The 27,335-nt window shown below is 47.7% G+C and overlaps 2 protein-coding genes across 2 annotated transcripts in view; one reads left to right on the top strand and one right to left on the bottom strand.

Annotated features, from left to right (window-relative positions):
* The window catches only part of CCDC148 (coiled-coil domain containing 148), a 56,551-nt gene extending 43,492 nt beyond the window's left edge, over positions 1–13,059 (top strand). The window contains exons 11-14 of the mRNA XM_009950854.2: positions 1,717–1,835; positions 8,104–8,221; positions 10,836–10,976; positions 12,913–13,059. Of these exons, the coding sequence (XP_009949156.2) occupies positions 1,717–1,835; positions 8,104–8,221; positions 10,836–10,976; positions 12,913–13,059 (525 nt within the window). The remainder of the gene's footprint in view (positions 1–1,716; positions 1,836–8,103; positions 8,222–10,835; positions 10,977–12,912) is intronic.
* Positions 13,060–17,580: 4,521 nt separating this feature from the next.
* Positions 17,581–25,114, bottom strand: UPP2 (uridine phosphorylase 2). Its single transcript, XM_086465371.1, has 7 exons — positions 25,062–25,114; positions 24,290–24,407; positions 23,081–23,239; positions 20,833–20,947; positions 19,985–20,194; positions 18,269–18,415; positions 17,581–17,753 (listed from the first exon to the last, which is right to left on the bottom strand). Exons 1-7 carry the CDS (start codon positions 25,085–25,087, stop codon positions 17,581–17,583), a joined length of 948 nt encoding a protein of 315 aa, XP_086321497.1. The 5' UTR covers positions 25,088–25,114.
* Positions 25,115–27,335: the final 2,221 nt, after the last annotated feature.

Raw genomic sequence — 27,335 nt, forward strand, 5'->3', positions numbered from 1 at the left:
TTTTATTGCCATTTTATGAAGCTTTTCCTAAGTGAGATGATTCCATAAAGTAAATTTCATTGTAAGAAATTACTTGTGTTTTGGGAGGTAGGATAAGGTCTCAGACCTTCACTGGAACTTTATGTATTTATTGTAAAATCAACAGATTATTGAAGTATAATTTCAATTGCTTTTATAATTAATTTTATAATTAGCATTTTCTTAGATTATTAAAATGTTTACAGTTTTCTTAGATTTTTGCATCTTATTCTAAAGCTTCTATTCTCTATTTTTCCAGCTGTATTTTATGTTTTAGAAACTTAATGCTGTTTTGTCAGTGAATGACAAGTGGCAGCATTTTCATACACTTCTGTCATCATAAACAGTCTTTTCAAAAACTCAGTCTTTATTTTCGAGGTAAACTCTGTCTTTGTTTTGCTGGAAGCAATGATTTTTAGTGAATTTTGTAGCTTTTCTCTTTCTATTTGTCATAGCAATTGCTAAGAAGTCTGGTAGGTCTAAGGAACTGAGGAGTTTCTCTGATGCTGATGTGGTTTGTCAGTTTAGTAACCCCTCCCCAGGGACAATTTTGGGCAGTTGCCTGGCCTTTCCTGAAACATGTATGAACTCCCTGCACCCATCAGCACAGAGCTCCACCAGCCTTCCACCCACTGCATGGAGAGCTGTCTCTTCTCTTTGTTCCGTCATCGCTCTCTGCAACTACCTGAAAGGAGGTTGGAGTGAGGTGGGGGTCGGTCTCTTCTCCAAAGTAACAAGTGATAGGACGAGAGGAAATGGCCTCAAGTTGTGGCAGGGGAGGTTTAGGTTGGACATTAGGAAGAATTTCTCCACCAAGAGGGTTGTTAAGCACTGGCACAGGCTGCCCAGGGAAGTGGTGGAGTCACCATCCCTGGAGGGATTTACAAGACGCGTAGATGTGGTGGGCTTGGCAGTGCTGGGTTAATGGTTGGACTCGATGATCTTAAAGGTCTTTTGCAGTCTAAACGTTCTGTGATTTCTAAGGTATGTCAAGCAAGGTGGGAGTTACAAGCTTGCTGAAAATTCCACCAGTTGTCTTTGAAGACATGCCCTGGCTTTAGGAACGGAATCCTGCAGGATTTATTCAAATGAAGAATTTAGAGTTTCACTTCAGCAGTATTCACTTCAAATCCCAGTTCCTCCTTTTGCATCCAAAGTCCTCATCCTTCCAGATAAGCTTCCCTGCTTGTGCTTCACTATCCTGCTTGAGGCCTTTCTTTCCCAGTCAGCTTTGGAAAAGCTTCATTCGTACACAAGGACCACTCGTGCTTCTTCCTCTTCCTCAGCGGGCCCTCCACCTCAGCCAAATCGAACTGGGCTGGTGGGGGTCCAGCTGCTCGAGCTAACCTAGGACGTATGAACTCAAGGAACGTTCACTCGCTTGAGCTGCGTAGTTAAAGGTTTTGATGGCAGCGTAGCAAAGCAAGGGGCAAATGAAAGCAGTCTTTAGCCTGCAGTTGGAAATTACATTCAAATCAGTGTCTGCAGTCTGACTTTACTGTTTCTGTTGTGGGGACTCCACACCCTCTTGTTCTCCTAGTAAATCTTTTGTTAGCCCGTGCTGTTCTAAAAGAAAAATTTTATTCTAAAAAGATGGGATTTTCTTTAAGTTAATGCTTTTCTTGCTTTATTTGTTCTCACTGCCTTGGCTTGTGAATGATTGTTATTTTTTGTTTACTGTATTTGTTCAAATTGTAGGTGAAAAAGTACCGGGCTGAGAAACAGCTCAAGTGGCAAGACCAAGCAGAGAAAGATCTACAATGTCTGGAGAAATTAAGAAAAATAATGGCTAATCAAGCAGTTAAAGACAGAGAAAGGTAAAATAAATTAAATGTGAATACCTATAGTATCAATAGGAACTTCTTCTGATCTAATTTGCTTTGATCTCCCAACTTTCTAAATTAGAATAAATTGAGATAAGCAGGATTTTTTCCTGTTTGGCAGTTACCCCAATCTATAGGCCCGGGGTCGCATCATGATGTATCCTGGATGCGATTTATTTGATCATTTGAATTCATTCATGTCATCAAGGTTTTAGACCTTTGTAAGTGCTAAGCTGTTGTAATCGTGATGGGGTGCACAATTAAGACCAGCTCTCTTTGTGATTTTTTTTTTTACTTGTAGCTGGGTAATAAGACCTTCTACATCCCCACTTTGCAAGATTATTTATAATCAGGTTTGTTTTGTTTGAGGCATGAGTGAGAGGAGCATGTTAACCGCTTAACGGCCTCAAAGATACTTATTATTCTTTTAGAGGCTCTTAAGCTGTGCATCTAGTTGGAGATGCTCTTTGCCTGTTTGATGTAGTTTAGGTCTTCAGCCTGTAACACCTGAATCCTTGCCAGCTCTTCGTTGCAGAATACGGCCTTTAGTGACCTGTTGAAGAAATACCTGATTTAGTAGAGGAATTCCTCTGCCACAGAGGAGCATAAAACCCCCTGTGTGTAGTCTGGTTATAATTGCTCTCAAATCACAGGCTCACTTTTTTTACATAGAGGGAGACCCCAAGTTGTATGGACCAGAAATGTAATTAAAATAGGGTTAAAGTACCACTGCTGTTAGAAGATTAAACTTAGTCTGTGGGAAACGCTGCTTCAATCTTATTTGGTGTGATATCTTGCTGACAGCTAAATTTAAATGTCTGTATCCTTATGCTACAGATATATCTATACCTTTCCTTAAACGTACCTGCAATGATTTTAGCTCATAGCAAAAGAAGCACCATACTTGAATTACTGAGTTTTCAGCAGAATTAATCAGGAAAAAATGACTTTTCTTTAAGCCTGTGTACTGCACTATGCCATGCAGTTGGGGAATGTTCTTTTCTTATGCTAATAAACGTTGTAGAATAAAATACAAGGAAATGGCACAGCTCATTGAGGGATGGAGGAAGGAAATAATCACACCTTCGGGCTATTGTGAATCAAAAGTTGGTAAATGCCTAGCATTATGTGTCCCAGAACTGGTGTACTGTACAAAATAAAACAGTTTAAAGAAAAATGCTTACTGTTTGTGGAGATTAATAATTCTTTGAAATTACTTAATGCTTTTCATCTTCAAAGCCTTCAGAAACATGAATCAGAGCAGGGCAGGGAGATGTTACTGTTGTTGAGTACTGTAGTGCTACAAGCATGGTATAAGGCCTTTTAAAACGCGTGCTGTGCTGAGCTGAGGTCGACACACTGGCATGATGATTTCACGGCGCAGAACTGCGGTCCTGTAGAAACTAATGGTATTCTTACATGTTTCACCCGTCGTAGCATGTACATCGGTTTGAGTCTCTGCAGAACTCATCATGGAGGATGGCACAGGCCAGTATCACCGTTCTGATACAGCACATTTTCAGGCTTTTTTTGGATTGTGGGCTGACTCACTACTTCAAATATAAAATACAGCCTAGTGTAGTGCATAGCGTTTCTGATAGGTATGATAGATATCAAAAAACGGTCTGCTGTTATCCTGAATTGCTTTTAAAAATAATTTAAAATTAAGTAATCAGGTTTATAAAGAAGAAAACAATTACCACAGAGTCACTATGTTGCTCTATTCGTTCAGGTCTCACTTTGTAATTGTAAGATGCTGAATAGCCAGAGCTATGACCAGATCAAAGGAAAGGATTAAAGGCACCTGAACCTTGATGTAGAATTTCAAGTGACTAAGCTCAAATTTGCTCTCTAGAGCTCCTCTGCTTAGTGACTGTCTGACAGTGGAGACGTTTAGCTGATTGGACGTTTAGGGTTTTGGCCTGGGATTTCCTCGGTAGCTGCAGTTTTGTGTTGCATGTGTGTCTTGGAACTGTCTTCAGAGCAGCTGGCTACCTGGCGCTTGCCTCAGCCCCAGTGGGTTTAAGCTCATGTAAATTCCCATGGATGTTGATCGAGTAAAAGACGGTGGGAGTGGAGAGTTCCACACAAAACCCTAATAAGCAATGCTATCTGCATTCAGAAACGCGGGAGAGGGGAAAAGGATTGTGCTGTGATGTCTGCTCCAAGCACAACATCTATTCTATATTAATTTTTTATCCAACAGTCGTTTCATACAAAATTTGTAAAACAAAGTTAAAAAAAAACCATCACGGGGGCTGGGGTAGGAGCCTAGGTCTGCCCAGATCCTGTCAAATGCCCCAACAAGCAGGCAAAAATCATACTCCTTTTTTGCTTTCTTCTGCTGCCATTCATTTTGTGTTGTTTGCTGATAGTGGCCCAGCTATTAAAACACCTCTGCCCCTACTAGACTATTGTGTGTTCTCGCTGGTTGTGACGCTTGCTGATAATGCAGAATATGCAGATTTGAACTCCTTCAGACTAAAAACCTGGTACTAAAACACAAGAACTGTGATTACTGGTCTGTATCATAAAAGGTCTGGGCTGGCCACATTTGAAAAGGAAAGCCCAGAGTTCTGATTATTTTTTTGATAAAATTTAAAGGGTTAACAGATGACAGCTCCGGAGAGAGAAACGCTCCAGAAACGCAGCAGGTACTAGATAAATGGTGAGCGTTCTCCTTACTGGCATGCAGCAGGACTGATCTCCATTAAGCTGGGGTAGCTGGCTGGGTACTTCGGGGGTAAGAAGTTAGTGTTGGCAAGATTCATTTGTGGGTGGCCCGTTGCAAGCAGAGATGTAAGCGTGGATGTACATCTACTGCCGTTGGTCCTTTACACGTACAGAGGGTCACACACTTGCCTGCTCTGAATGTCTTAAGTCTACACGCCTCTGTCATGAGGATGCTGAATTATGAGCTCTCTTATAATGGGTATCAAGAACTGCAAACTACATTTAAGTCTTGCCGTGCTTCAAGAATTAGCATCCAGAAGGAGAGATGTTTGTCTGTTACTAACAGTGCACTTCTCCCTTTTTTTAATCCATGCAGTGAATTTCAGTCAGGTCTTCCATCAGGAGGACTGAGTTTCAGTCAGGTCCCTTAGGTATGGAATGGATAGAATATACATAAAATGTTCTAAAAGAACATTCCCCCAAAGCAGTAGATTTAGCATTGATGTTGCAGGGTGAGAATTAAGTTGGCATGGAATAGTGCAAATTTTTCTCTCACTACCTATGGGAAATAGGGTGGGAGAGTCCTGTTCTCCAGGGAGGCAGGGAGTGGGAAACATTGGTGAGTGTTTAACTCAGCACCTGTACTGCTGCCAGTCCTGGCCCTGGGCTTGAAGGGCAGGGGTGGCAGAGTCACAAGGAAAGGATTGCTCTGTGCAAGAACTTCTTTGTCTGACTGACCGCCAGAGCAGTGGCAGCCGTTGCCATGCAGCTCTGTGTATCACACGCGGGGGTGAAGGTGCTGGTGTGTCACATCTCTCCCTTCCCCTGTGCTCTCCGCAGCAGCTCCTTGCCGGGCGTGTGTGCAGGTAGCCTTCCCTCTCCCCCCTCCAGCCCACCCTCAAGGGTTTCCTCTTCCTGAAGCGCAGCTCTCGACGGCTCCCCCGAAGCCCTCCCACTCCCCCAAGTCGTGCCCCGCGTTGAAAGGACACGGAACAGAAAGAATCCGGAAAAACTGTGGACAAACCACGGGGTGTTAAAGCCACCCCTAGGGCTGGGCGAACGAGAGGGCTGTTGGCACCATCGCTGCTCGCAGCAGCTCTGCTTCAGCTTGAGCTTACGTTGGAGAACAGCTTCAGAGCCGAGGGCCGGGTTAGGCTGTGCACGGCCTCAGCGCTCGGGCTGCGGCGCCGCCTAAATTAGGAAAGGATCTGCCCCACCAGCTTTGTCGTGGGAACCGGTGGCTGCTTCCGAAAGGTTCAGATTAGTGTGTAGAACACTTGCTGTCCCTGCTGCCTCGTGCCTCGGCGGCGTTGCGCGTCGATTCGGCCTGGCACAGGGGGAAACACAAGCAGGACTTCTCAGCTGCTGAGATAACGCTTTCTACTGTTTCCATGAGGTTTACTCAGCTGACAAGAATGAACAGGATGTGTTGTGATAGAGGGCAAAAAACTATCTATGTCATAACTTATTTTTTTTAAGTTTTGCTAGAGCTTTCATAATGAACCTAGTAGTTCGTTATTTCCTATTGAATATTTATGAGATGGTGTCTGAAAGCAGAGTTTTAATGACATTATGCTTATCAAAAGTTACGTGTGTGTACCCACAATACTTCAAAAAGGTAGCTTTGCTGAAACTAATCAGCTAAGCTCATTTCAGCTGGTGATTTATTAAAATTGTTTCTTGCTGTGGTACTTATAGTCAAAATTGAGTATTAAGACATTTTAATTTTAAGCTTTTCTGCAAAATTAAGTTTACTTTGAAGACATAGTAGCTAAAATATTACTAAGTATAATAGAGTGAAAGAGAATTAACAACTTTATTTGGATGTGGACACTGTGAAATCAAAGCTCAAGTAAACATTTAAAGCCAAGTGTTAAAAGTATTGGAAGAATGTTCCAAATTAGGAACACAATGTATGGTTGAATGAGTCTTTACAAGGTTCTCTGCCTTTCCTGGGTGTAGATTTGGTAGCTCTGCCATTGCTCCCTGACAGTGACACTTAATCTTTGTTAATGTGGCCGTGGTCTCTCCAGCATGAGCACGGTGATGATCTCCTTCGGACAGCACAGGCGTGACAAGGTGAACCTTCTTCTGAGGAGCAACAAGTGCTGCATCGAGGTGCCGAGTCCTTGCTCTGCCCCAGTCTGCCTGTTGGTTACTTTGGCGCCCCGTTGCAATCACTGACGCCTGTTCCCCCTGGGTGTGCGAGCACCAGAAAACATTCCTGCCCGCAGTGGTTTCTGTTCTGTGAACATGAGAACTTCTGCCGTGGAGACAAAGTGTTTGCCGTCAGACTGGGATGGGCGCCCCTCAGTTTTCCTTCCTGGTAATTTACACAAGTTTCCAGGGTACTGAGTTTTGCATTTGATAACACTGGAGTATTTTAGAACATGTGTCATAGTAGTCAACAGAATGAACGGTTTTCAATATAATACAGTTTTTGCCATTTTCCCAGAAAAATACAAATGTCTGCTTTTTATTAAATTTTCTTCATATAAAAGATGAGGCTTTCTCCCTGGAACAAAATTACCTCTGAAGATGACTATTGTAAGCATTCACCTGCCCGAACAACGATGGCTACAGTAAGAAGCTGACAGCCTCTCTGGGGCACTCTCGGGACAAATTTGTTTGTCCGATAACTGTTACTGGATTATTGATGCAGTGATCTTTTCTAGCTGCCAACATAACTGCATGTTTAGTTCTGATTTTTGCAGCTTGTAACACAAGTTATATACTCTGAGCTTACTAAAATTTCAAGAGTAAAAATATAAAAATACATGTTTCACTGCAGTTGAAGCAGCTCTTTCTCCTCCATTTCTCTAAAGGCGAGTTAAATTTGAAGGGCAAAAGAAGGAGAATTCTCTGAATGCAAAGCATGGCAATGGCAAGTCCTATATACAGATTGAAAGGGACATACCAGAGAATACCCTGCACCTTTATAAGAAACAGAGTTTGGCAGTGGACTGAGGGTTGTTAGGAAATACGGTCATGGCAGTACTATTGGGGCTATAGAAACCTGCTGTGAGAAGCTGGCCAGCAAAAATAATGGCACAGGCAAAGTTTCAGGATTATCTGTGCTAACCTCCAGTTTTCTGCTTTTGAAGAAGGTGTAATTCTCAAGTTTTCTTGCTTCTTCCAGTAACAAGATGGGGAGTGATGTGTTTCTTTAACGGAAAGGGTTCTAGGAAAGAGTTCTGCCGTACACAGATGTCGGAGAGCATTTCTTCTTGGCAAAGAAAATGGGAGGGGAAAAAAGAGTAACAGGGCTATATAAAGCATGCTAGAGAAAATCTGCATTCTAAAAATGAAATCTGAAAGGTTAGCCAAGTTGTTTAACAAAAACCAACCAAATACAACTCCCCAAACTCCCTTCCCCAAAAACCCCAAACCAAAAAACTGCAACAAAAATAACACATTCAAATGAAAAAAACACTTTTTTTGCATTTTTCCATGTTTTGATGAGCTGCTGTATTATTATTAGGTGAATATAGAAGACATCAGACTAGTTTTCCAATTGAAATACCATAACAGAAACTTAGAATTACACCTCGCCAGTGTTTTTTCCCTTTGTATGTATGCTGCTTTGCAGGGTGAAGTTTAGACAAGCATTACTGGAGAAGCGGTTGCTGGAGAAAAAGGAACTGGCCCTTCAGGAAGCACGTGAAGAAGAGGAAAGAGAGAAATGCCTTGAAGCGCTCCGACAACAGGTGGGTTTATTTCCTTGATGCAGTATTCACATATACAGTGATGATACAAACACATACTGTCATATTACGCGTGGAAAGCAAATAAATGAGGAGGTTAAAATGCACTTTTAGTCTGACTGACAGTAATTCCGTCCCTTTGTAAATCCGATGTGCTTTGTAACTGACAGTGGGAACACCGCTATGTTACATTGCACCGTAGAAGCTGCTGATATCTGAAGAGAGATAGATACTGTTTTTCTGGGTGGGGTGTGATTTCTCTTTTTCTACAATTTTTTTCTTTTAAATAATCTCAAGTCTGCCTTGGGTCTTAGGCAAGATTTATGAGCTATTTAAATTCTTTTTAGATTCTGAAAACTTACAGACCTTGGACGACTTTTCTTCAGAGAGAGATTTAACTGTCTGTGAAACTTCTGCACGTTCTTTTAAAAAGGGCATCCCAGAAAACGCTTGCTAATGTTTGTCATAGTAAATGTAGTGGGTTTTTTCTTCTGCTGCTGAGTTTTGAAGGAGTAGTTTTACCTTCGTTTATATTTTTGTATCCAATCTCCTTGGTTTTTCCTCCAAAGATTAAAAGGAAAATCTGGAGTTCACATTCTTTACACTCCAGGAGCTGCAGCTTGAATATGTGGCCCAAGGAAAATAAGGCAGGGAGAAAAGGTGCTCTTCAACTCCTTTTCATTTCAGATGATTTAAACAGCACTAAGGCAGCAGCTTTCTTCCCGGGACTGCCTGTGGTTGATCAAATATGGTATTTGATGCAGCCTTGACCTCACCTTCAGCATGTCCTTTGGCTCCAGGATTAACCATCCCAGGACAGTGTGCATGCCAGTGAAATTCCTCCTTAGTCCCTCATGGGCTGTCTGTGGCCTTGTCAGTGCTGTCACTTCAGCATTTGAGTGTACAAAGTCAAGAAGAAAGAAAAATATAACAGAGGTCAAATACTCCAAGCCATCTTCTGTGGGAGAGCTGAGCCCAACGGGAATAAACAAACTCAAGGGATCATTCGTCTATTTCAGTTGTTTCTTAAACTGTTGAGCTCAGGCTCATTTCCAGTCAATAAGGCTTTATTTTTACTAATCTGATTGGGTTAAATGTTTTGCAGCATTAACAGTGTTATTTTAGGTTGTCAATGTGTTTTTAATAACAACTCTGTTACGTCTGTTCTAAGTTACTGGTTGAACTGCATTGTCTTTTGCATCAGATTTTACCAGAAGCCAGTTGAGAGACATGAGCTGTTGATCTCTTCTGACTGACCCAATTCTCTTACCAAAGTAGGAAATGCTTTTAGGATGGCTTTTGACCGGGGTGGTGCAGTTCCCACTTCGTTACATTTTTCTAACCAGTATTTATTCTCTGTGTTTCGCACTAATGAAATGCTGCTTCATCAAATATGCCCCTTGGTTGTATGTGGGGAGGGAAAAAAAAAAAAAAAGATCTTTACTAAAGTCATCCAGTCTGTATATTTATCATACACAATTTTAAGTATTTTTCCTGGTTTTAGCCATTCGCATGGTGTCCTGACTTTGATTATTTTGCTCATGCATCTTTCTGAGTTTTCCAAAGAAGTATTGGCCTATATCTGAATACTTCAACACGAAGAAAATAAGCAACAAAGAAAGGTTGACTCTTGCACAACATAGTGTCTGAAAGAGTCTCTGATACTGATCTAGCCACAGGAAATTAAACGGTTAAACCAGACACACTTAAAAAGCCGGATTAATAGGTTATTTGTGGCACATCACTCAGTGTTGTTGCCCATGACTGTAAAAATGATGAACTACCAATCTGAACACCTTTGCTTCCATCAGAAGGAAAAGAAGGAAGTTTGGAATTCCATGAATTGTGGGTGTTGCTAAATTACGAGTCATCTAGTTCCTTTTGGTTCCTGGTTTTGAACATCAGAGCTGATGGCAGTCTCTGCTGGAGAGCCGAGGGTGCTGTTGCTTCTCTAGACAGTGCCCGTGCTGAGCCAAGGCCGCCTCCGCAGCCAGGACCATACGCTGCTGCTGCGCTGCGAGGATCAGCAGTGCACATGCTCTAGGCGAACCTGCTTTGGCGGGGGAGTCGGACCAGATGATCTCCAGAGGTCCCTTCCAGCTCCTGCCGTTCTGTGAAGTGCTGTTTCCCGGTAGCCTTAAAGCTTAGCGTACGCTTGTTTCCCACCAGGGTATGATGAGGTAGCAGCATAAGCTCTCTCTTCGTGGAAATGCTGTCCAGCTTTCAAGCTTGTGTTTTCAAGGACTGACAACTGGCATTCACAATACCCAGGTTATTCTGCATTACACCTGCCCACGTAGCAGGCAGTTCTCCAATTAGAGCAGTTCTGGGCACCCACAGCGCTGTGTTAAGTCCAGCCAATTAAATAGTCTCCATTGGCAAACGGGGGGAAAAAAAAATCTCCCTGTTTTTTTTTCTTTGTCAAAGTGGTTTTACTCTGGATTCAAGTTTTAAGCTTTACAGCTTTTCTGTATGAATCCAAGGTGGTTTAAGACTGCTTTTGAAATTTCTAAACTAGGTAAACCATCGTGTTCTCAAAGGATGTGTTATTGAAAATAACCTTTTCTCACCTGAGGTCTACACAGAGTAATCGTTACTTTAATCTCGTGTATTTTAGGTTGCCGTTGTTGCAAAATTAGATCCAGCTAGAGTAGTGGCTGACACGATGGCATCTAAAGCTCGGATGGGCATTGGAACCAAAGAAGAGTTTGATCTTCAGAAGCCGCTGTTCAAGTTGCATACGTACAGTGAACAGCAGGTAATTGTCGGTAGTCGTACCGTATAGCTTACGGTGTGCACGTGTATCTTCATAGCGATAGGTGACAGTAATCCGAGTAATATATCCCAAAGAGCAATATTAACGGTAGAATAGAGAATATCATGTGCGTAAAAATAAAAACATGAGGGTTAATCTCTCTGACCCGATGTAGATGCTGGAAGAGCACAAGAAGAGTGGACCATAGAGGTCCATTCAGCTCCAGCGTAGGACTCCTGGGCTCTCCCTGAGCAGCATCTCCTATTGCCACCACTGGAGAAGAGGATACTGGGCCAAAAGTTCCTGTGTTTTCTAGGCGTTTTGACTGCTCTGTTCGCTATTTTTTCATTTCAAAACTGACCGCTTTTACATTTGCACGCATTTATTTAAAAGCGTGCCTCCTTTTCACCTGCTCCAGTTAGTGCTGTACGAAGTGTTTGAAGGGAATTGACTCAGCATCAAAGTTCTCCTGGCTGTAGACAGAAGAGCTAATTGCAGGTAACTTAATTATGGGGCATTCTTTTTTCTTGGAAGACTACGCACAGCACCAATCTCTTCATAAGCTGAAAATTAGTGTCTTGACTATTTTTACACCATTGCTGAATTGATGATCAGTTGGGATGTGTTATGCAAGGGCTAAAGGAGAAGAAACCAGTGAAGTGTAAAAGAAGCAGGAAACTGAAGTAACTATACTCCTGTGGTCACGTTGCTCAGATTGCTGAGGACAGTGCTAGCTCGATTTCAAACAGAATTAAGCAACATAAGGGAGGATTTTTTTATTTCCTTGCTGTTCCCCATCTGCTCAGTCTATGCAGTTGAAATTATTCCCGCTCTGGAATTTGAAAATTTGAAATTATGTTTACAGAAAGAGAAGCGCTACGATATAATTCTATGGCATAAAAGCTTTCTTTTAGCACTGAAAGCTGAAATTTAATGATTCCACAACTAAGCTTGTCCAGCACTTTCCATTTTAAGACATTTAAGACTCAGTTTGGTAAAGGAGAGATGTTGTACAAGAGATGTAGTTTCTGTTTGGCTATTAAAATGTACCCAGATCTGGCCGATGTATGAGGTCCTGAAAAGCCTTGGCCTAACAATGCTCTGAACGTGTGTATTTGGGATTGATACCTGAATTCTCAGAACATTCTTCCTGTTTCAGCTCCAAACAGGTTTTGGCTCTTCTCAGGCTGCAGTATGTGATTCCTGCGGAGCATGTAGGCGTGCTCAGTCCCAGAGCTGCACTGGTGATGGACAGTGTTGCCCAGTGTTGGTCTTCCCAGCAGCTCTGGGCACTGTGGCAGGTGATGCTAGAACCGGAGGCAGTGTGACACCCTCTCCTGTACTTTTGGTGCTCGCCCACAGAAGAGGGATTTGAAAGAGGCTTACAGATCTCGTCAAATAACCTTATGACAGACTTTAGAAGTGATTTCACTGGGCGTTGTGGTTATGTAAAACAGAAGTGGTACTGCTGCGTAGTCACAAGGCAGCGCCGTGAGCAACCTCGTAAGCGTGCTGGAAGCACTCGGATTCCACAGAAACAAACGGGAAGGGATTAGAGTCTTGCGCTGAAAGCTGGGCTGTATTGACAGGGAACGTTAGAGAAGTCAGCAACTCTTTAGTGAGTTGGCTGAATTAAAAGTCACTCAGTTTGTCATCTGACCTTTGGGTTTTGCTGAGGAATGACAACCAGGGCTCTTTGTTAAAATCGTTTGTGATCATTAATATTAAAAAGGATAATCTCAAGATACATGAAGTGAGATAAGCCTTGTTCACTGTAAGTTTCTCTGCTTCTGAAGGCTTTATTTTATGACCATAATTTTCTGACTGTCTTTTAAAGCTTTTTAAGTATATACATCCACAGATAACCTGTAAGATGCACTGTGTTTGAGGAAAGTATGGGCTTGTTTCTATTTAACGTTGCTGTGGTTTATTTTAACAGATCATTTCTGACCCTAGACTTCGTGTGGAGCTAGCTCTTCGAGAAGCTGGACTTCATAAAACACTTTATGCAAAAGAGATTTTACCAAAAATTCCTCCACTGAAGCTTCCAAGAAGAGATATGGAATCTACAGCTTTTAAAATGTAGAGTGTCTCTCACATCAGGAGTGGAGAAGCGCCAGGGATATGGTCTGGCCTATAACGTGAAAACTTTAAATAAACTTCCCTTAGGCTGTGTCGTGGAACCGCTTCATTCTCCGTGTGTGCAGTCATTCAGAACTCCAGCGTGCCTGTCTTGTGCAGTGCTGCACCGTTTTACGCCCGCCTTGGTGAAGGTTTTATGGAGGTCTGGTGGGTGTAGGCTGTTGTGGTATGGTTCCCCATGTCCCTTTCTGCTGGGAGATTGGACACCCATACGTGAGAGTCTCCCACAGACGTTACAGGCCAATCTGATATACAGCATCTTGAGTAGGAGCTCTGATTTTCAGTTGGCAGCACAAATCCAAAATAGCTTTGCAGAACAGTCACTTTGGATTATATTGTGATACACGAATACATCCCACAACTTTCATTCCAGGTTTCTTGAGAGTTTGATTCTTTTAATTGTAAAATCTTCATTATCATGAATGTTTATGTTATAGCAAGAAGAAACGTAACCTTTGTCTATATTTAGAAACTAATTTGCTGCATCGTATTTACAAACCAGTCATGCAATTTCATACTGCAGATTGGTCTTTCAGTATAAATTATAAATTAGAAATAACATTTCAGAGCTGGTATCTTTATTTTGAAGCTGAAACTACTGAATATGATTCTATTAAATCATAGAATTTGATGTCATTTCTGTAACTGATTATGTTTTCAAGCCTTACTTAAGATGAATGTAAAATGGACATAAACAAGTTATAATTCACAGTTTAACCAAAAATGTCTAAGGATGATGTGTACCAGACAGATCTGAACATCCATAGCTGTGCATCTAGATAATTACAGGAACTTCATTAATGTAATATCATAATGCCTTATAGGATTAGATGGATCAGGCACCCACAACGCCTTGTGAAACGGACAGCGGTGCCTCACTGTCAAGGTGAGGAATTGAGGATCGGGGTAGACGAGACCCCTGGCTGTGTTCTCCCCAGGAGCCCACCGTGCAGGCCCGGCAAACACCGAGAGCAGGGTTTTACTGGTGGCCTCTGTGTGCCACCTCCTGCCTGGCACGGCCGACAGGCCCTCTTCCCTTGATGCACTCGGCGGCACCAGTGGTGCGGCGCCTTCACTCCTCACACCGACGGCAACGTTGGCAGAGCCGGGTCGCACAAGGCTGGTTCCAGCGGGTGTCTGAGCGCTGCGGGAGGGAAGTTTGCTCTGGCCTGGCTGGTCAGGGTGCAAAGTCAGAAGCAGACAGAGACTGGCTCCCGTGAGCGTGCAGACCAGGAGCAGCACGGCCCGAGCGCTGAAGCTCAGTGCTCTTAGTGGGGGCAGGTGCTGCGGAGACTGCCCCCAAGCCACGGGAGCTGCGTGTCCTCTGGAGCTGGCTTTTGCATGTCTGTGCTAAAATTACAGTTCTGTGTATATTTGTATGTTTTTATTTTGGTATGTCATTTGGGGCAACTCGTTATTTTTAAAACACACTTGGCCGGCGTCACCACTTGGATGTTCCTGCAGGGGAGCGCAGCATTGCTTTTCTTCTCTTTTGGAGACCAGATTGGCTGCGAGACTGCTTCCCAGAAACTTCAGATCCCAAACTTAAGGCAGTTGGGTTTTGGTTTTCTTGCCTTTAAAAACATATCTCCAAGATAATTTCAGTGGTGCAGAATCTTTTCAGATCGTTGTTGTCTTGTATCTTTTATAAATACCAAAACATTATGAAAAAGAAAGTTTAAATGAAACAGGCATTTGTTTTTGAAATAAAGGGCACTGATTTTTAGGCAGTGTCTTGCAATGATCTTCACGTCTGCTGTTTCTCAGGGAATAGACTGAGTAGAAGTCCGCTTACACAGTAGGACTCTCATACATCGGAGGATCTATGCCTGCTCACTGCAATGGTAAATGGGGCCTTGTTATTGTTTTTGTGAGGCCAGAATGAGGATGTTTAGCGGGGTTTTCATGTAGCAGTGGAGGTGCAGGTCAGTGAAATAGGCTTCAGGCGTTGTGCTCAGCACAACCAGAGGCTGCCCTTGCCAGGAGAGTTCCTGCAGACCACCTTGGCCACTCTCCCTGGCCCGGCCAGCGCCTCTCTTCTGCTCCCGCGGGAAGGAGGTGGATGTTTTGCCTTACTTTGTTGTCCTCACCGTAGCACTGTTCACAGGAGATGATCAAAGCCCTCCAGGAAATGGAGATGCTTATAAGGGCATCTGTTTTCATGATAAATGCTTTCTGCACTTTTTTTAAAAAAATGAAATTTTGCAAGTTGTTTTTGTACAAAGATGTATGAAACTACTTGCACATAAAAATAGTATTTTAGCAAACGTTAATGGGATACAGACTTCTCAACCAGCATCTCCAGCAGCCCTACTTGGTTGGTTTTGACTCGGTAAGGTTAACAGTTCAGAGTTCAGCTATCCTTCATGCCAATGCGCGAAGCGTATGCAGTTTGACCAGCAATCTGATTTCTTAAAGCCTGAGAAAAACTTCTTTGTGAAAATTAAGTTATTCAGTTTGGTAGTCAGAAAAGTGGCTTAAATATTAAATAGCGCCTGAAAGTCCTGGCGCAAGATGAGTTGGTGCAGTATCCAGCTGTTGCAAAACACTTTCTTTGTGCCAGCTTGGGTGCATGTAAGCTTATATGTGCATTTACGTGTGTATTTATAGAAAAAGGAGGATGTCAGTGTTTGCGATGCCAGCTCTGACCCCTCTGAGAATAGAGAGGGGGTCTTGCAGTGGTGGTCAGTGTTTTGAAAAGGAGCTCACCCAGGACCCCTGTTCTGAGCTCTGTAAGATACTGACTCGGCTGAGACCCTTCGAGAGTGTCAGACGCTGTTAGCAGAGAGGTTTCTTGGGTGGACTTTGGATGTGGCAGAGCTGAGTTTGAATGCAGGTTAGATTGCACGTTCAGCAGCTGGAGTGGTTTTCTTTCCCATCTGGGGGGACACTGGCTCCTGTTTTGGGATTCCTTCCCTGTCAGGTTAATATTTGACCCTGAAACCTGCCATCTCGGAATGGAAACTAGGAACCAGTCGCCTTTTCTTGTAAAAAGTGGGGTTTGCTTTTTCATGGCAGCAAACTGAACGTGTCCCAGGTCAAAGTGCTGGTAAGTTGTTGGAGTAGCTCGGCGGCACCATGAAAGTGGGGTCCCAGGGCCAGGGGAGCCCAGCAGGGGAGCACCCTGGGTGGCCCCCCTGTGCTGCCGGCCCCACACCCCAGAAACAGACCTCTGCGAGCAGGAGGAGGCAGCGTGACAACATGCAGGGGGGTGACGAGAGGGACGCCAAGAGAAACCCGCGCATTTGGCAGGCAAATCGAGCTGTACCTGAGCATATCCAAGTATTTCCAGGACTAGAGGGGTCCCGAGGTTGCTGATGAAGCAGATTTTTAGGATGCTGACCAGAGAATGGATACCTTGGGGATGGCCTCTCAACAAGTCTGTGAGTATCTTTAGACTTACATGTTTTGTGCTCTTAATATTGTTAGTTTCTTAAGATCCTTTCCCATGTTTTTTGATATATTAAGATTTTGTTTACCAGAACTCTTAAATCCTGTAAGTTGTTGTTCCAAAGGTGTCAAAATTCATTTGGAAGCAAGCTTGTTAGTGAACCTTGAGAACTGGAAGTGATATCAGGGGGAAATTCTTCAGGCTGTAGGTGACCCTCTGTGAAAAACCCCTCCCCTCAACCCAGGCGCGGTTTAGTCTCTTGCAGCTTGTGGTGACACTTTGAGATGATTTTCTGGGTCGTGGATGTGTGTTGGTGAGCAGATGAGTGTGAACGGTGCAGTCCCTGGCAGCAAGGTGAAGTCAGGTCAAGGTCGTGTCAGTAACATCTGCTCCCCATCCCTTTCCCTCTCGAGCATCCCTGTGTGCCCCAGGCCCAAACCTGCCGACCCTGCGAGCGGGGCGAAGCTGCTCCTGCTCGGCTGGGGAGGGCCTGCGCAGGGGGGGGCTTCCCGCACGCCAGCCTCCTGTGTTCAAACACACTGGTACGCGTCAGGCGGTGGCAGATCTTGAAATATCGATGAATGAAAGTCTGAACAGCCTTCGTAACAGCAGTGAGTAACAATAATAGTCACAAATGGGGATTAATTTTGCATGTCATTTACTTAGGTCTTGGCTCTATGCCAAATGCAAAGAGCTCTCCTTCCTAGAGGATCACTGGGGACAGGAGTGGCCCTGGCAGGACAGTCCTTCATGGCCACCAGGGACGGGCGTGAGGAGCGTGCAGGCACAGGCATGTGTTTGGTAACATAGTCTTAGTTTCTGTGCAAATTTTGCCTGGGGCTCTCCGTGGGTGTGCAAAAGTGTCGGTGCGATTCAAGCCGTATCGGAAGTCTGCGGCTCCTGCGCGGCAGCGTTGGCTGGTCCGGCCGCCCCGCTCGGCTGCGGAGGGCACTGGCCCTGTGACTGAGCCTGTCTTCTCCATTGCCCAGAGAAAGGGGCCGCGGCGTGCCGGTGCGGGTGGGTCCTGCACGCCTGCTGCCGGCACGGGGGCACAAACCCGCGCCGCGTCGCCCGTCAGCACGTGGCACAGGGCGCGTTCCCCGCCAGCGGGCGCAGCCCCAGGCGCTTCTGGATGAAGGCCGCGGCCAGGCGCTGGGGCCGCTGCTGGTACTCCTGCAGCACCTCGCGGGGCGCCCGGATCTGGTCCCCCTCCAGGCGGTCCAAGAGTGCCACGCAGACGACGGCGGCTGCGGGATGGCCGAAGCGTGGTGTTAACCTCATGCCTGATGGCGGGCGCCCACTGCCTTAAAGAGCTGCCCCGTGGGGAAGCAGGGGAGGCCCCGCTCCCGCCGTGCTCGCCAGGGCTGGCTGGGGGACGTGCCGGAGGTGCTGAGGTGTCAGGAGCCCCGGGGGAGCTGTGGGCCACAGTGCCGCCCCGCAGGCACCCTCCACTCACCCCCTTTCTTGTCCAACAGAAGGGGGGAAGGCGGCTGCGCCGGCACGGCCGGACTCGGTTTAGGGCCCGGAGAGGGATGAGGGGGGATCACGTTTTGTTCTGTGCAACGCTCGCTCAGGCCTTCTAAAGCAAACTTTTTTATCGATAGAGCCACAAAGTTTGTTTTAGCGCACTTTTCTAGTTAAAAACATTAGGAACACATTTTTTGGCCTCCAGGTTGTCTGAATCTCGTGCTGAACCGAGCCCTCAGGTCGGGTTGAGCCGGAGGGGCTGGGAGGATGTGGAAGCAGCGCGGGAGGGACTCACCTTTCAGGCCGCACAGACCGCACAGGGCAGCGAATGCCGTGGACTCCATCTCGATGTTCCTCACACCGGCATTGTAAGCTCTTTTTAAGTACTCTAACTTTTTTTCGCTGGAAAAAGAGCACAGTGCTCCGTCTAATCTCCCCTGCCCTTGAAAGGAAGCAGAGAAGCGTCACTGCTGGCCCTGCCTGGAGTCACAGTCACGGCGACTGGGGTGCAGTTTCGAGTGGGAAGCCCAGCAGTGCCTATGTTTTGTCTGAAGTTGATGAAGTTTTCCTCTAAATAGTTACTTAACTCATATTAACCTCAGTGTGTGAAGCCAGTGCGCTATGTCGCTATATAGAGGAGAAAATTAATCAGGTTTTAACATTTGTAAAAAGTAGAGTAAGCCCACGGGTGTTCAGTACAGGGGGTGTATTGCACCCTGCAGGGGCGAATCATCGCAGCTCCTCTGAGGTCAGCTGCGAAGGTCTGCCAGGTTAAACCAAAAATATGCCAAATTACTGTGGAAGAGCCAAAGCAAGCTGTGCAGAACCAGAAAACTGGGGAGAGGAAGACCCACTTAATTTAGGTTTAATTTTTCTCAAGGGGCTGCCATGGATGGCAGGGAGCTGGAGCTGCTTGCGAGTGGTGTTCCCCGCTCGGGTGGCATCGGTGCTGGCCAGGGAGCGGGGTCCCGGGGCACTGGTGCTCCCTCCCACTCCTGCCACAGCACCAGGCATCGCTGCAGGCAGGACCTGATGCCACGTTCAGTGCGTCCAGGCGCAGGCATCTATCCCAATCCTCTCCTCGAATCCCACTGGGGTGTTGGCTGTCCTGCAGCCACCCCTGTGGCCACAGAGCAGACCTGTGCCTAGTGCAGCTATCCCTCTTGCAAGCAAAATGTATACCTGCAGCTGCACTAACCTGGGCAGAGTGCTTCATTTTATTGCTGTTCCTACTGTTAATCCTCTCAAATGGCTTTTTGTTTAAATAAAACATGGCCTTGAGCAATACGCAGATGGTCGCATTTGCAAGCAGATCCAAAGGTTTATAAATAGTCCTCAGATTATTAATTCTTCATTTATTACATTTCATCTACTCTGCAATCAGCATTTAATTTTGCAAAGGAAACGGTTCCAGAGTAACCGAAGTTTGTTTACGTAAATGTCACACGCTTCCTGATGTTTTTCTAGTGTTTGGTAGTTCTGAAGTTACAATCTTGTTGTAGGAAGCAGCACAACCCATCTGCTAGGCTCACTACAGGATTGTGGACAAGGGGCTCTTTTCTTTGCCAGGGTGCAGTGACCAGCCTCCCGCTTTTGGAGGGTCTGCAGCCATGCAAGCCTCCCATGTAGTGGCCGGACTGGGGGGCAGCGGAGGTCCCCCGGGCATCTGCACTGTCCCAGGGAGCAACCGCTGCTGGGTGGATCTTTGCTCCTGATCTGCCATCAGCTACAGCAGCCCTGGCCTTGCAGGTGACATTACAAAATTTAACTGTCATATGCAGAAGAGACCAATTAGCAGAGGAGGTCTCACTCTGGCTGAGTGCCGAAATTGGGATTGCGTGTTCTCAAGGCGTACCCTGCTCTGACCGCTGAACAAGCTCTAACCTATCAGGTGGGTCTGCTCCTGCAGCCCTTCGTCGGCTTTGGTAGCGTGGATAGTATTGCCTACATAAGAAGGTAAAGACTTGGCATTATGTCTGGGGGGAGGAAGGACAGTCAAAGACCATTTTACCTTCGTAGAAGTCGTAGGTGCACATGGTATGGCCGATGAGCGTGGGGAAGTCAGGAATCTCCTTGCTGCAAGCGAGTAGTTCCTCCGCGAGGTCCTTGTCCAGCTCGGTGCTCCGCACCACCACGTCATCCAGCACCACCTGCTCGAACTGTGGCCTGAAGAAGGAGTCCACTGCCGTGTCTGTGATCACAACGGACCCAGCCTCGATCCCTGTGAAAATGAAGGCTGAGGCTAACCCAGAGCTTGTAACGCTTGTGACCTGCTGCAAAACTTGAGTGACAGGAAAATCTCTATAGAAATGTGTGTGACTGTGAGGTTGTGCTTTTTAGTGAGTAAAACAGATGTGAGAGAGTAATTGAAATTCATGCAGGAGCACAGATGTGCAAGTAAAACGTACAGAATCAGCACAGGATGAGTGACTGGGGGAACGTGCTGAGCGACAGCATTTTAATTGCTTCTGGCTGCAGACATCACGCCGCACCACCGGCTCGTGCAGGCACAAGCGGCACCACTGCCCTGGCTGGGGGGCCCACCAGCACAGAGGACTACAGGCACTGGGAGAGCTGGGAGATCTCAAAGCCTGAGAGTGACTTCCAGTCATGTGTTTTCAGTGCTAAAAGTGATACGCAACTGTTGTGAATTCAAAGCCTTTGTTCGTCCTGAAAATGTGCACTCTGCTAAGCCAGTTGCTAGAAGTCTGCTGGGTTTTAACCTAAAACAAAATATCATATTATTTGATATTTGGGGACCTGACAAAATGCTGAAGCTCGTCATTGCATGACCTATTGCTGAGAATTTTTTTTTATTAATAGCTTTTTTTCTCTGAAGAAAGACCGTGGATAGCTTACCTAAGCCTCCAGAAGTACCAATGCGTATAATAGTAACATCTCGGCATTTTGCGTGGTGCAGCATTTTGATCAGTTCATGAAGCATGATGGAAATGGAAGGGATGCCCATCCCGTGCTGTTGGGAGGAGAGAAGAGAAAAATGTCATTCCTGGTGATGCTGCGGCAGGTGACGCGTACACGACTGGGAAGAGCTCAGGGTTACACTGTGGCCTTTTTCCGCTGATGGGGCCAACAGCCATTTTCGGAGGGGGGAGAGACCTCTCGGGGTCTCTGTTGCCTGTCCAGGTAAAGTGTCTAACCCTCTTCTCCTCCCCTCGGCACTTTTAAGGCTTTTCTTAGTGATAGAGCCGGCGTTCATCTGTGGGGACCAGTACGTCAGGCACGCAGACAGTGTTTCTCCACAAATGCATCCCAACAGCTGAATGCTCCGAGCACTTCCCCTTCTGTTGCCCGTCCTTGCGCCACGTGCTGACTCCCGTTCCGTGTCGCGTCCTGCGCGTACTCTCGGAGTGGTGAATTTTGGTGAGGACAACCTGAGCCTCTGCTTCTCTGGGCACCTCCCAGCCCGTCCTTGCCCCACACTGGAGCCCTTCAACCCGCGGTGCTGGGCACGAAGGATGATGGATGGGTTCGTGCCCCTCAGCAAGGGCTGGTTTCGGGGTCAGGCATTTACCGCGTGAAGCCTCATGCCTTGCAGGCCGCCCGTCCTGCTTCCTGGCGCCCACCGCCCACCCCGGTGTCCCTCCGTCCCCAGCGCCTGCCTGGCTGCCTGCAGGCTCTCCCCTCCGCTGTCACCGGCCCGTTCTCCATCCTCTGCCATGGCTCGGGGTGCCCTGCTGTCCCGTCTCCGCTGCCATTCCTCTGGGCTGGCAGACGTTTTGCACATCTGGAGCTGTTGAGGCTGCCTCTGCTTTCTGCCCAACGCTCCCTCGTGATCTTCTGCTCCATCGCTCAACCGACGTCCTTTTCTTGGCTTTACCTTTGAAAACAAAAGGTGTTTGGTGGTGTGGGGATTGGTTTTTCCCGCGAAAAATGCCTCGTGTCTTTTTGTTCTTGCTATCGTGTTCAAAAACCTGAAGGAAGCGTATGCAAAGAAGCACAGTTAACTTAATGTATGCAGTCAGTCCTCGTATTGATTTGTCTCTTTCCATTTGGCTGTGAGACTGCTGGTCTATTAGGCCCGTATCAGGTTTTAAATATGCAAACTTTTTGCGCGTTGTTATTCTGGAACATCAGCCTGACTTATTTGCCAATGCCCAAAAAATTTATTCTCATTGTAAATATTCAAAACAGGAAACTGTGTTCCTGCCTCGGGTATGTTTGAGATCATTTGTGTTTCTAAGCAACTTGCAAAAATGTGATGTTGGCAGCTGCTCTGCACGAAGCGTTTTGGGGGAGGCTTGCTGCATGCTCTGCCCTGCACCCCCTCGCAGGGATGAGCCCGGGGGACGATGGCTTCTGCATTGGCGCAAAACTGGTGCGTGGCCAAGAGCTCAGTGTAGGCTTTTCTTCTAGCTCTGTCACAACTGCTGCCAGACTGGGGAACAGCAAAACTTGTGGGATTTTTCCTCTTGGATCCTGTCAGATTGATTCCCTCAGGCTTTTCAGTTGGTCAGGTTTGGTTTGGTTTTGTCAGAGGGACCAAACGTGAGCTCTGTCATGTGAGTGACGCTGTCTCCTCTGAATCAGATATAAGGCTGTTCTTGTGCCTGAAGAAATGACGTCAGGACCGAGTCCTGAGGTATGAACACTCGCCAGCACAGCCTGTATTTGCTTTTTCCTTTGTGCTGTGCTAAAAATTCTGCTTTTCAAGAATAATTAGCAGTAAAGCAAGGTTTTTACTTTAGAGCTCATGTCAATGTAATACATCCAGCAATATTTCATAGTTCATGCATGGTGGGAGGTGGTCTTTGCCTCTCAAATTGCCGGACTGCTGAGCTGAGCAAAATACGTGCATGTTCATTTTTCATACAGTGCTTTTTAAACTGAACGTGCAGGGAGCCGAGAAACGTCAATTCGAACAGAAGCGGCTTTGCCACGGCTGGAAGGTTGCACCGGTGGTCATGGCTGAAAACTGAAGAGAGGAAACAAACCTGGCAGCGGGTGTTGGAGGAGGCAGAGGCGTGGGAGGGAGAGGTCGTGCCAGCCACCCTCCCAGCCTGCTGCAGCAAACCCCGGGGCAGGGGCTGCCGGGAGTGCCCGGGGTGGAAAACACGTGCGGTGCGGCGCAGCATGGCGCGGTACTTACGCTGATGGAGAGCACTGGCCCAGCCCGGTACATGGCGTACCGGTCCGTCCCGGCGCAGATGTCTGCCAGGTCCTCCCCGTCGCCCGCCAGTCCCAGCTCCTTGTGCATGAACTGGGCAAATGCCCTCATCCTGTTTGGGCTCCCGCCGACGCAGACAAACTGGGTGTAAAGTACAGTGTGTTGGTACGTTTCAGCTAAAATAGGTACCAAGATTCACTCGTAATGTGGCAGGGGCAGGCTGTGCCGGAGGTGTCTAACCCGGGGACGCAGTGGGATGCCGCTTCCTTGCAGGCAGTCAAGGGACGTCAGAACAACTGAGGGTCTCAAAACCGGGAGTTAACACTAAAGCCAAGCTGTTACTCCTTTAGGGTTGTGACTATGCCAAGCCCAGACAGCTGCACATACTTGGGTGTCAGTCCCAGGCTAAGAAAATCTAAAATAATTCATCAAATTTAAGCTGTTAGTATTCCTACTGACAGCAAAGCAAAAGCAGATGTTAGAGTAGCTTGTCATTTAATTTATTCTGTCAACAGTGCCAACCGCAATTAGTGAGCACTGCTGATGACACAGAGGCCATAAAGTTAGGGAGAAAAAAGGACAAATTTTACATATTAAAGGAAAAAATGCTCTCTGAATGCAGGAGGGGGACCAGCATGTGGCTGCAAGGGCAGCGCTGCTGATCTGGCTGCCAGCGGCGCAGGGGAGCGGGAGCCCGCACGTGGCAGGGCTGTGCCAGGCTGCTCCAGCCCCGGGGCACTGCGGCTCGTCCCCTGTGCTGCTGCGGAAATGCTCCGATTTAAAATGGAAGAGGATGCAGTTTGTGATGGGCTGGTTTTGACAGCAGGTCTCAGCCAAAAATATGACATCCTCTTTCCCCTTGTCTCCAGTAGGTGATGATCAGATGCTTTGGACAAATGCTTCCTTTCTCTGTCCTCCAACATGAGGGCCAATATAAATTAGGTTTTATGGTGCTACAGGTTTTTAAAAGGATAATTTTCTATTGAGATTTCTGCCTAAAACAAGGAAGGATGGATGACCTCCCTTCCTGGGCTGCCCCAGGTCACTGAGTCCCTTTGTTGAGCAGCCGGACCCTGTCCCCGGCAGGAGCATCCGCAGGGCTCTGGCATGGGACAGCAGCGCTGTGGGACAAGGGACTGCAGAGCCCTGCGGGGCTGGGGGCTGCTGCCTCCTTTTGCACCTGCCATTTACCTTTATGTCCCCGAACATTGCCGGCAGGTTGTGCGTCTTCGTTCCCAAGTCCAAGTGATAAAGAATGTCCTCCTCCATCAAGTCCAAGTGCGGGTTTTTAATGTGGACAGCCCCACTGCTGCGGGGACACAGGGTGAAGATGGGTCAGGGGCACTGGGCAGTGCCTAAAGGAATGGGGACAGGGCAGTACAGGACATCGGACAGCCTGGGAGCCTCACAAGGGGCACGCACGGCCCTGGTGTCAGTGAAGGGATGGGACAGGGACAAGCCAGCTCTGTGGCATCCAGGGTGGCTGCCTTTCTGTCAGAGCCCTGCTGTCACATGAGCTGTCCCCCTCCTTACATTCATCACCATTGGTAAACTCTTCGACATCTCTTTTATTGTGTCTGTGTATTTGGCAAAAAATGTTTCTCAGTATTTATCATCAATTTTTGTCAGTGGCAACCTTAGCTCACTCTTTCATATAATTCTGCCAGAAACATCTAGCGGGTAATGTACTGTGCTCTTCTGTATGTGGCAGCTATTTGCTCTTAGCAAATCAGGATTTTGTATTTATATTGTCCCAAAAACTGCCTAGCAGTACAAGTGCAAATTAAATTCAGGTTCTGCAGACAGCAGGAGGCTGGTTTGCCTTCCCTTTCCACCTGCTTTAGTAGATGGAAAGCATCTAAGTAACAATACAGGTCAATTTTATAAGTAAGGATTAAATAAAATGCAGAGAACATTTTTGTTGTCTTATTAAAACAAATTCAAACCCTCCCCTGTTACTCACCTGGAGTAATCTGTTGTTTCGGTCATAGCGGCTCTGCCAGAGCCAGCTGAAAGAGATACTCTGCAGAAAAGGTAAGGAAAACACCCTGCTATTTCTTCAGCTGTTGGGTTTTGGAGCTCAGAAGAGGTTTGAGGGGCTCTGCAGGGGGTTAAATACCCTATCTGGCTTTGTGTGGCTCCCAAGATCAACAGGGGCCAGTCCCCCGCCCGCTCCCCTTTGCCCCGTCAGGTGCGATAGGTTCCTCCTCGGGGCGGCGCGGCAGCGGGTCCCAGATTGGCTCTTTGGGCAGGTGTGTCGCCGTTGGCCTCGACTGGCCCCTGAGCGCCGGGGCCGGTGACCCGCTCGCCCTCTGGCCGGCAGGGTGGGCACCCGGCGCGTGGCAGGCACACGTGCGGGCTGGGGCGCCGGCCTGCCCCTCTCTGCCGACGGCTTCGCGCACAGGCTTTGTCCGAGCTGGCTGCTGCGGCTCCCCCCCGGGGATCGGGTCGGCGCTCCCGCCCCGGCGCCTGCTCCGGCCCTGCCTGTGGCCCTGTTCGGCCCAAAGGTGAAACCGCTCTGCGCTCTTCTCGGGTGCGCGAAGAAAGAGTCGGTGCCGTGGAGGACCTTGGCATGCCCTGCGAAGGGGCGGCGGTGCCTTGGGAGCGCCTGCGCCGCAGCCCCCGCCTCGGCACCACGGCTGGCAGCCGCCGTGGCCCCGGCTCTTCCGTGGGTCCCGTGCGGGCGCAGCTCAGCCTGGGCCGGCGGAGCAGCTGCCTCGCACCCGGTGCACGGGTGTCTGCGTGGCGTCGGCCTGCCAGGGCACTCGGGGGGACACGCTCCCCGAGAAGGACAGGGCTTGATGGGTGGACTGGCTCAGGGGTCGGTGCCTGCCAGCCCTGGCCAGCCTACCTGAGGCTGGGGTGCCTTTTGCGTTTTGAACCGTCGTGGTTCTCCCAGCTGGCCCAGCAGACGGTCTGAGGAGGACGAGAGGCACAAGGTAAGCGTCAGAAGATGGATGTGCCCGTTCCCACTAACCCCCATCTTCACCCTCGTGGCTCTTAATGCAGAAAGTGACTTTGTTTCTCTCCGTGGCCAAGCTCCGCAGAAGGCAGCACTGCTGACTGCCGCAGCGGTGCCTGGGGACGGAGGTCGGCTACTGCCATTCAGGCACAGATCCTGGATCCAGGACTAGTCAGTCCTGGCCTGGAGACGCTGATTTTCTTCTCAGGGAGAAGACAAGAGATACTGCTGCCGTCCCGACACGACGTGAGATGTTGCCCTGGAAGGTATTTTAGGCAGCGGCTGGAGGGGCAGAATCTGGGTTTGCTGTTGGCCTCTGGGAATGGTAGATGAAAGCTCTGGTTAATTAGGTAAGTGCTAGGTAATTAATAGCCACGGTGAACTGAACCAATAAACACATCTGATTTCAGTGCAGGTTTTCTCAGCCAATGCTTTTGATCTGCTGCTCTCTCGGATCACTTCTCTGTGATTGATGTGATCGCCATCACCGGTCCCCCGGCTGTTACGGTAAATGCTTGTCCCAGCAGTGAACTGCAGAGGAGCACGAAGGGTCTGCAGAAGCAGCCAGTGCTGTCATTACAGCCTCTGGGCAACCTTAATTGCCTTCAGAGGTTTTTATTATTTTCTTTTTTCAGCTTTGACAGCTTTTGTAATTAGAGCCTCGTGAACATGGCAGGGCCTGGCCGGCGGTGGACTTTGCAGCCTGAACTGTTCAGGTCTGGGGTGGGGGCCAGGCATCCTTTGGGTGCTGGTGGGCTCCTGCGCCCAGCCAGGGGTGGCCGAGTGGCCTGGGTTGCTTCCCTCAGCAGAGCTGATGCCTCCCATGCTGCTTGTCCCTGGGGGTCCTGCCTTCAGCTGGTCACCAGCCGTGCCCGCATCTCTGGGGTCCTGGGCTGAGGGCCGGGCTGCGACACGGGGCCACCGGCAGTCCAGAGTGAGCCTCAAAGCAGCACAAAACCTGATGTTGGCTGCGTGCTCGGCTGTGTGACAGGCAGGTCCTCTGCGTTCCAGGCTGTGAGGTGTCCCACGAGGCGGGGGGATGAGGCTGTCGGGCTTGCCACCCTGCTCCTGCCCACCTCCCCTCCTGCTGCCGCAGTGTCCCCCCATCTTTTGGGCTGGTACTTAACGACGGCTTTGGCTTCTTTCAAAGTGATTTGCAAGGCCTCCTCCTTCCAGGTGCCTCTACCCTTCGTGCACGGTTGTTTTCTTCTTTGCTATTTAGCTGGTTAATAAGCACTAAAAATAAATGGAAGAAAATCAAAGCATGACTACCAT

This window comes from Leptosomus discolor, chromosome 5 (genome assembly GCF_034619465.1).
Source record: "Leptosomus discolor isolate bLepDis1 chromosome 5, bLepDis1.hap2, whole genome shotgun sequence".
Taxonomy (NCBI): domain Eukaryota; kingdom Metazoa; phylum Chordata; class Aves; order Leptosomiformes; family Leptosomidae; genus Leptosomus; species Leptosomus discolor.

Excerpts from the sequence above, each read along its gene's own strand:
- UPP2 (XM_086465371.1), bottom strand. The coding sequence starts at position 25,087 with ATGACCGAAACAACAGATTACTCCAG. Across the intron at positions 20,195-20,832 it reads TGGTACTTCTGGAGGCTTAG|GGATCGAGGCTGGGTCCGTT; the intron begins GTAAGCTATCCA and ends TCATTTTCACAG. Across the intron at positions 17,754-18,268 it reads CGGTCTGTGCGGCCTGAAAG|CCGCCGTCGTCTGCGTGGCA; the intron begins GTGAGTCCCTCC and ends GCCATCCCGCAG.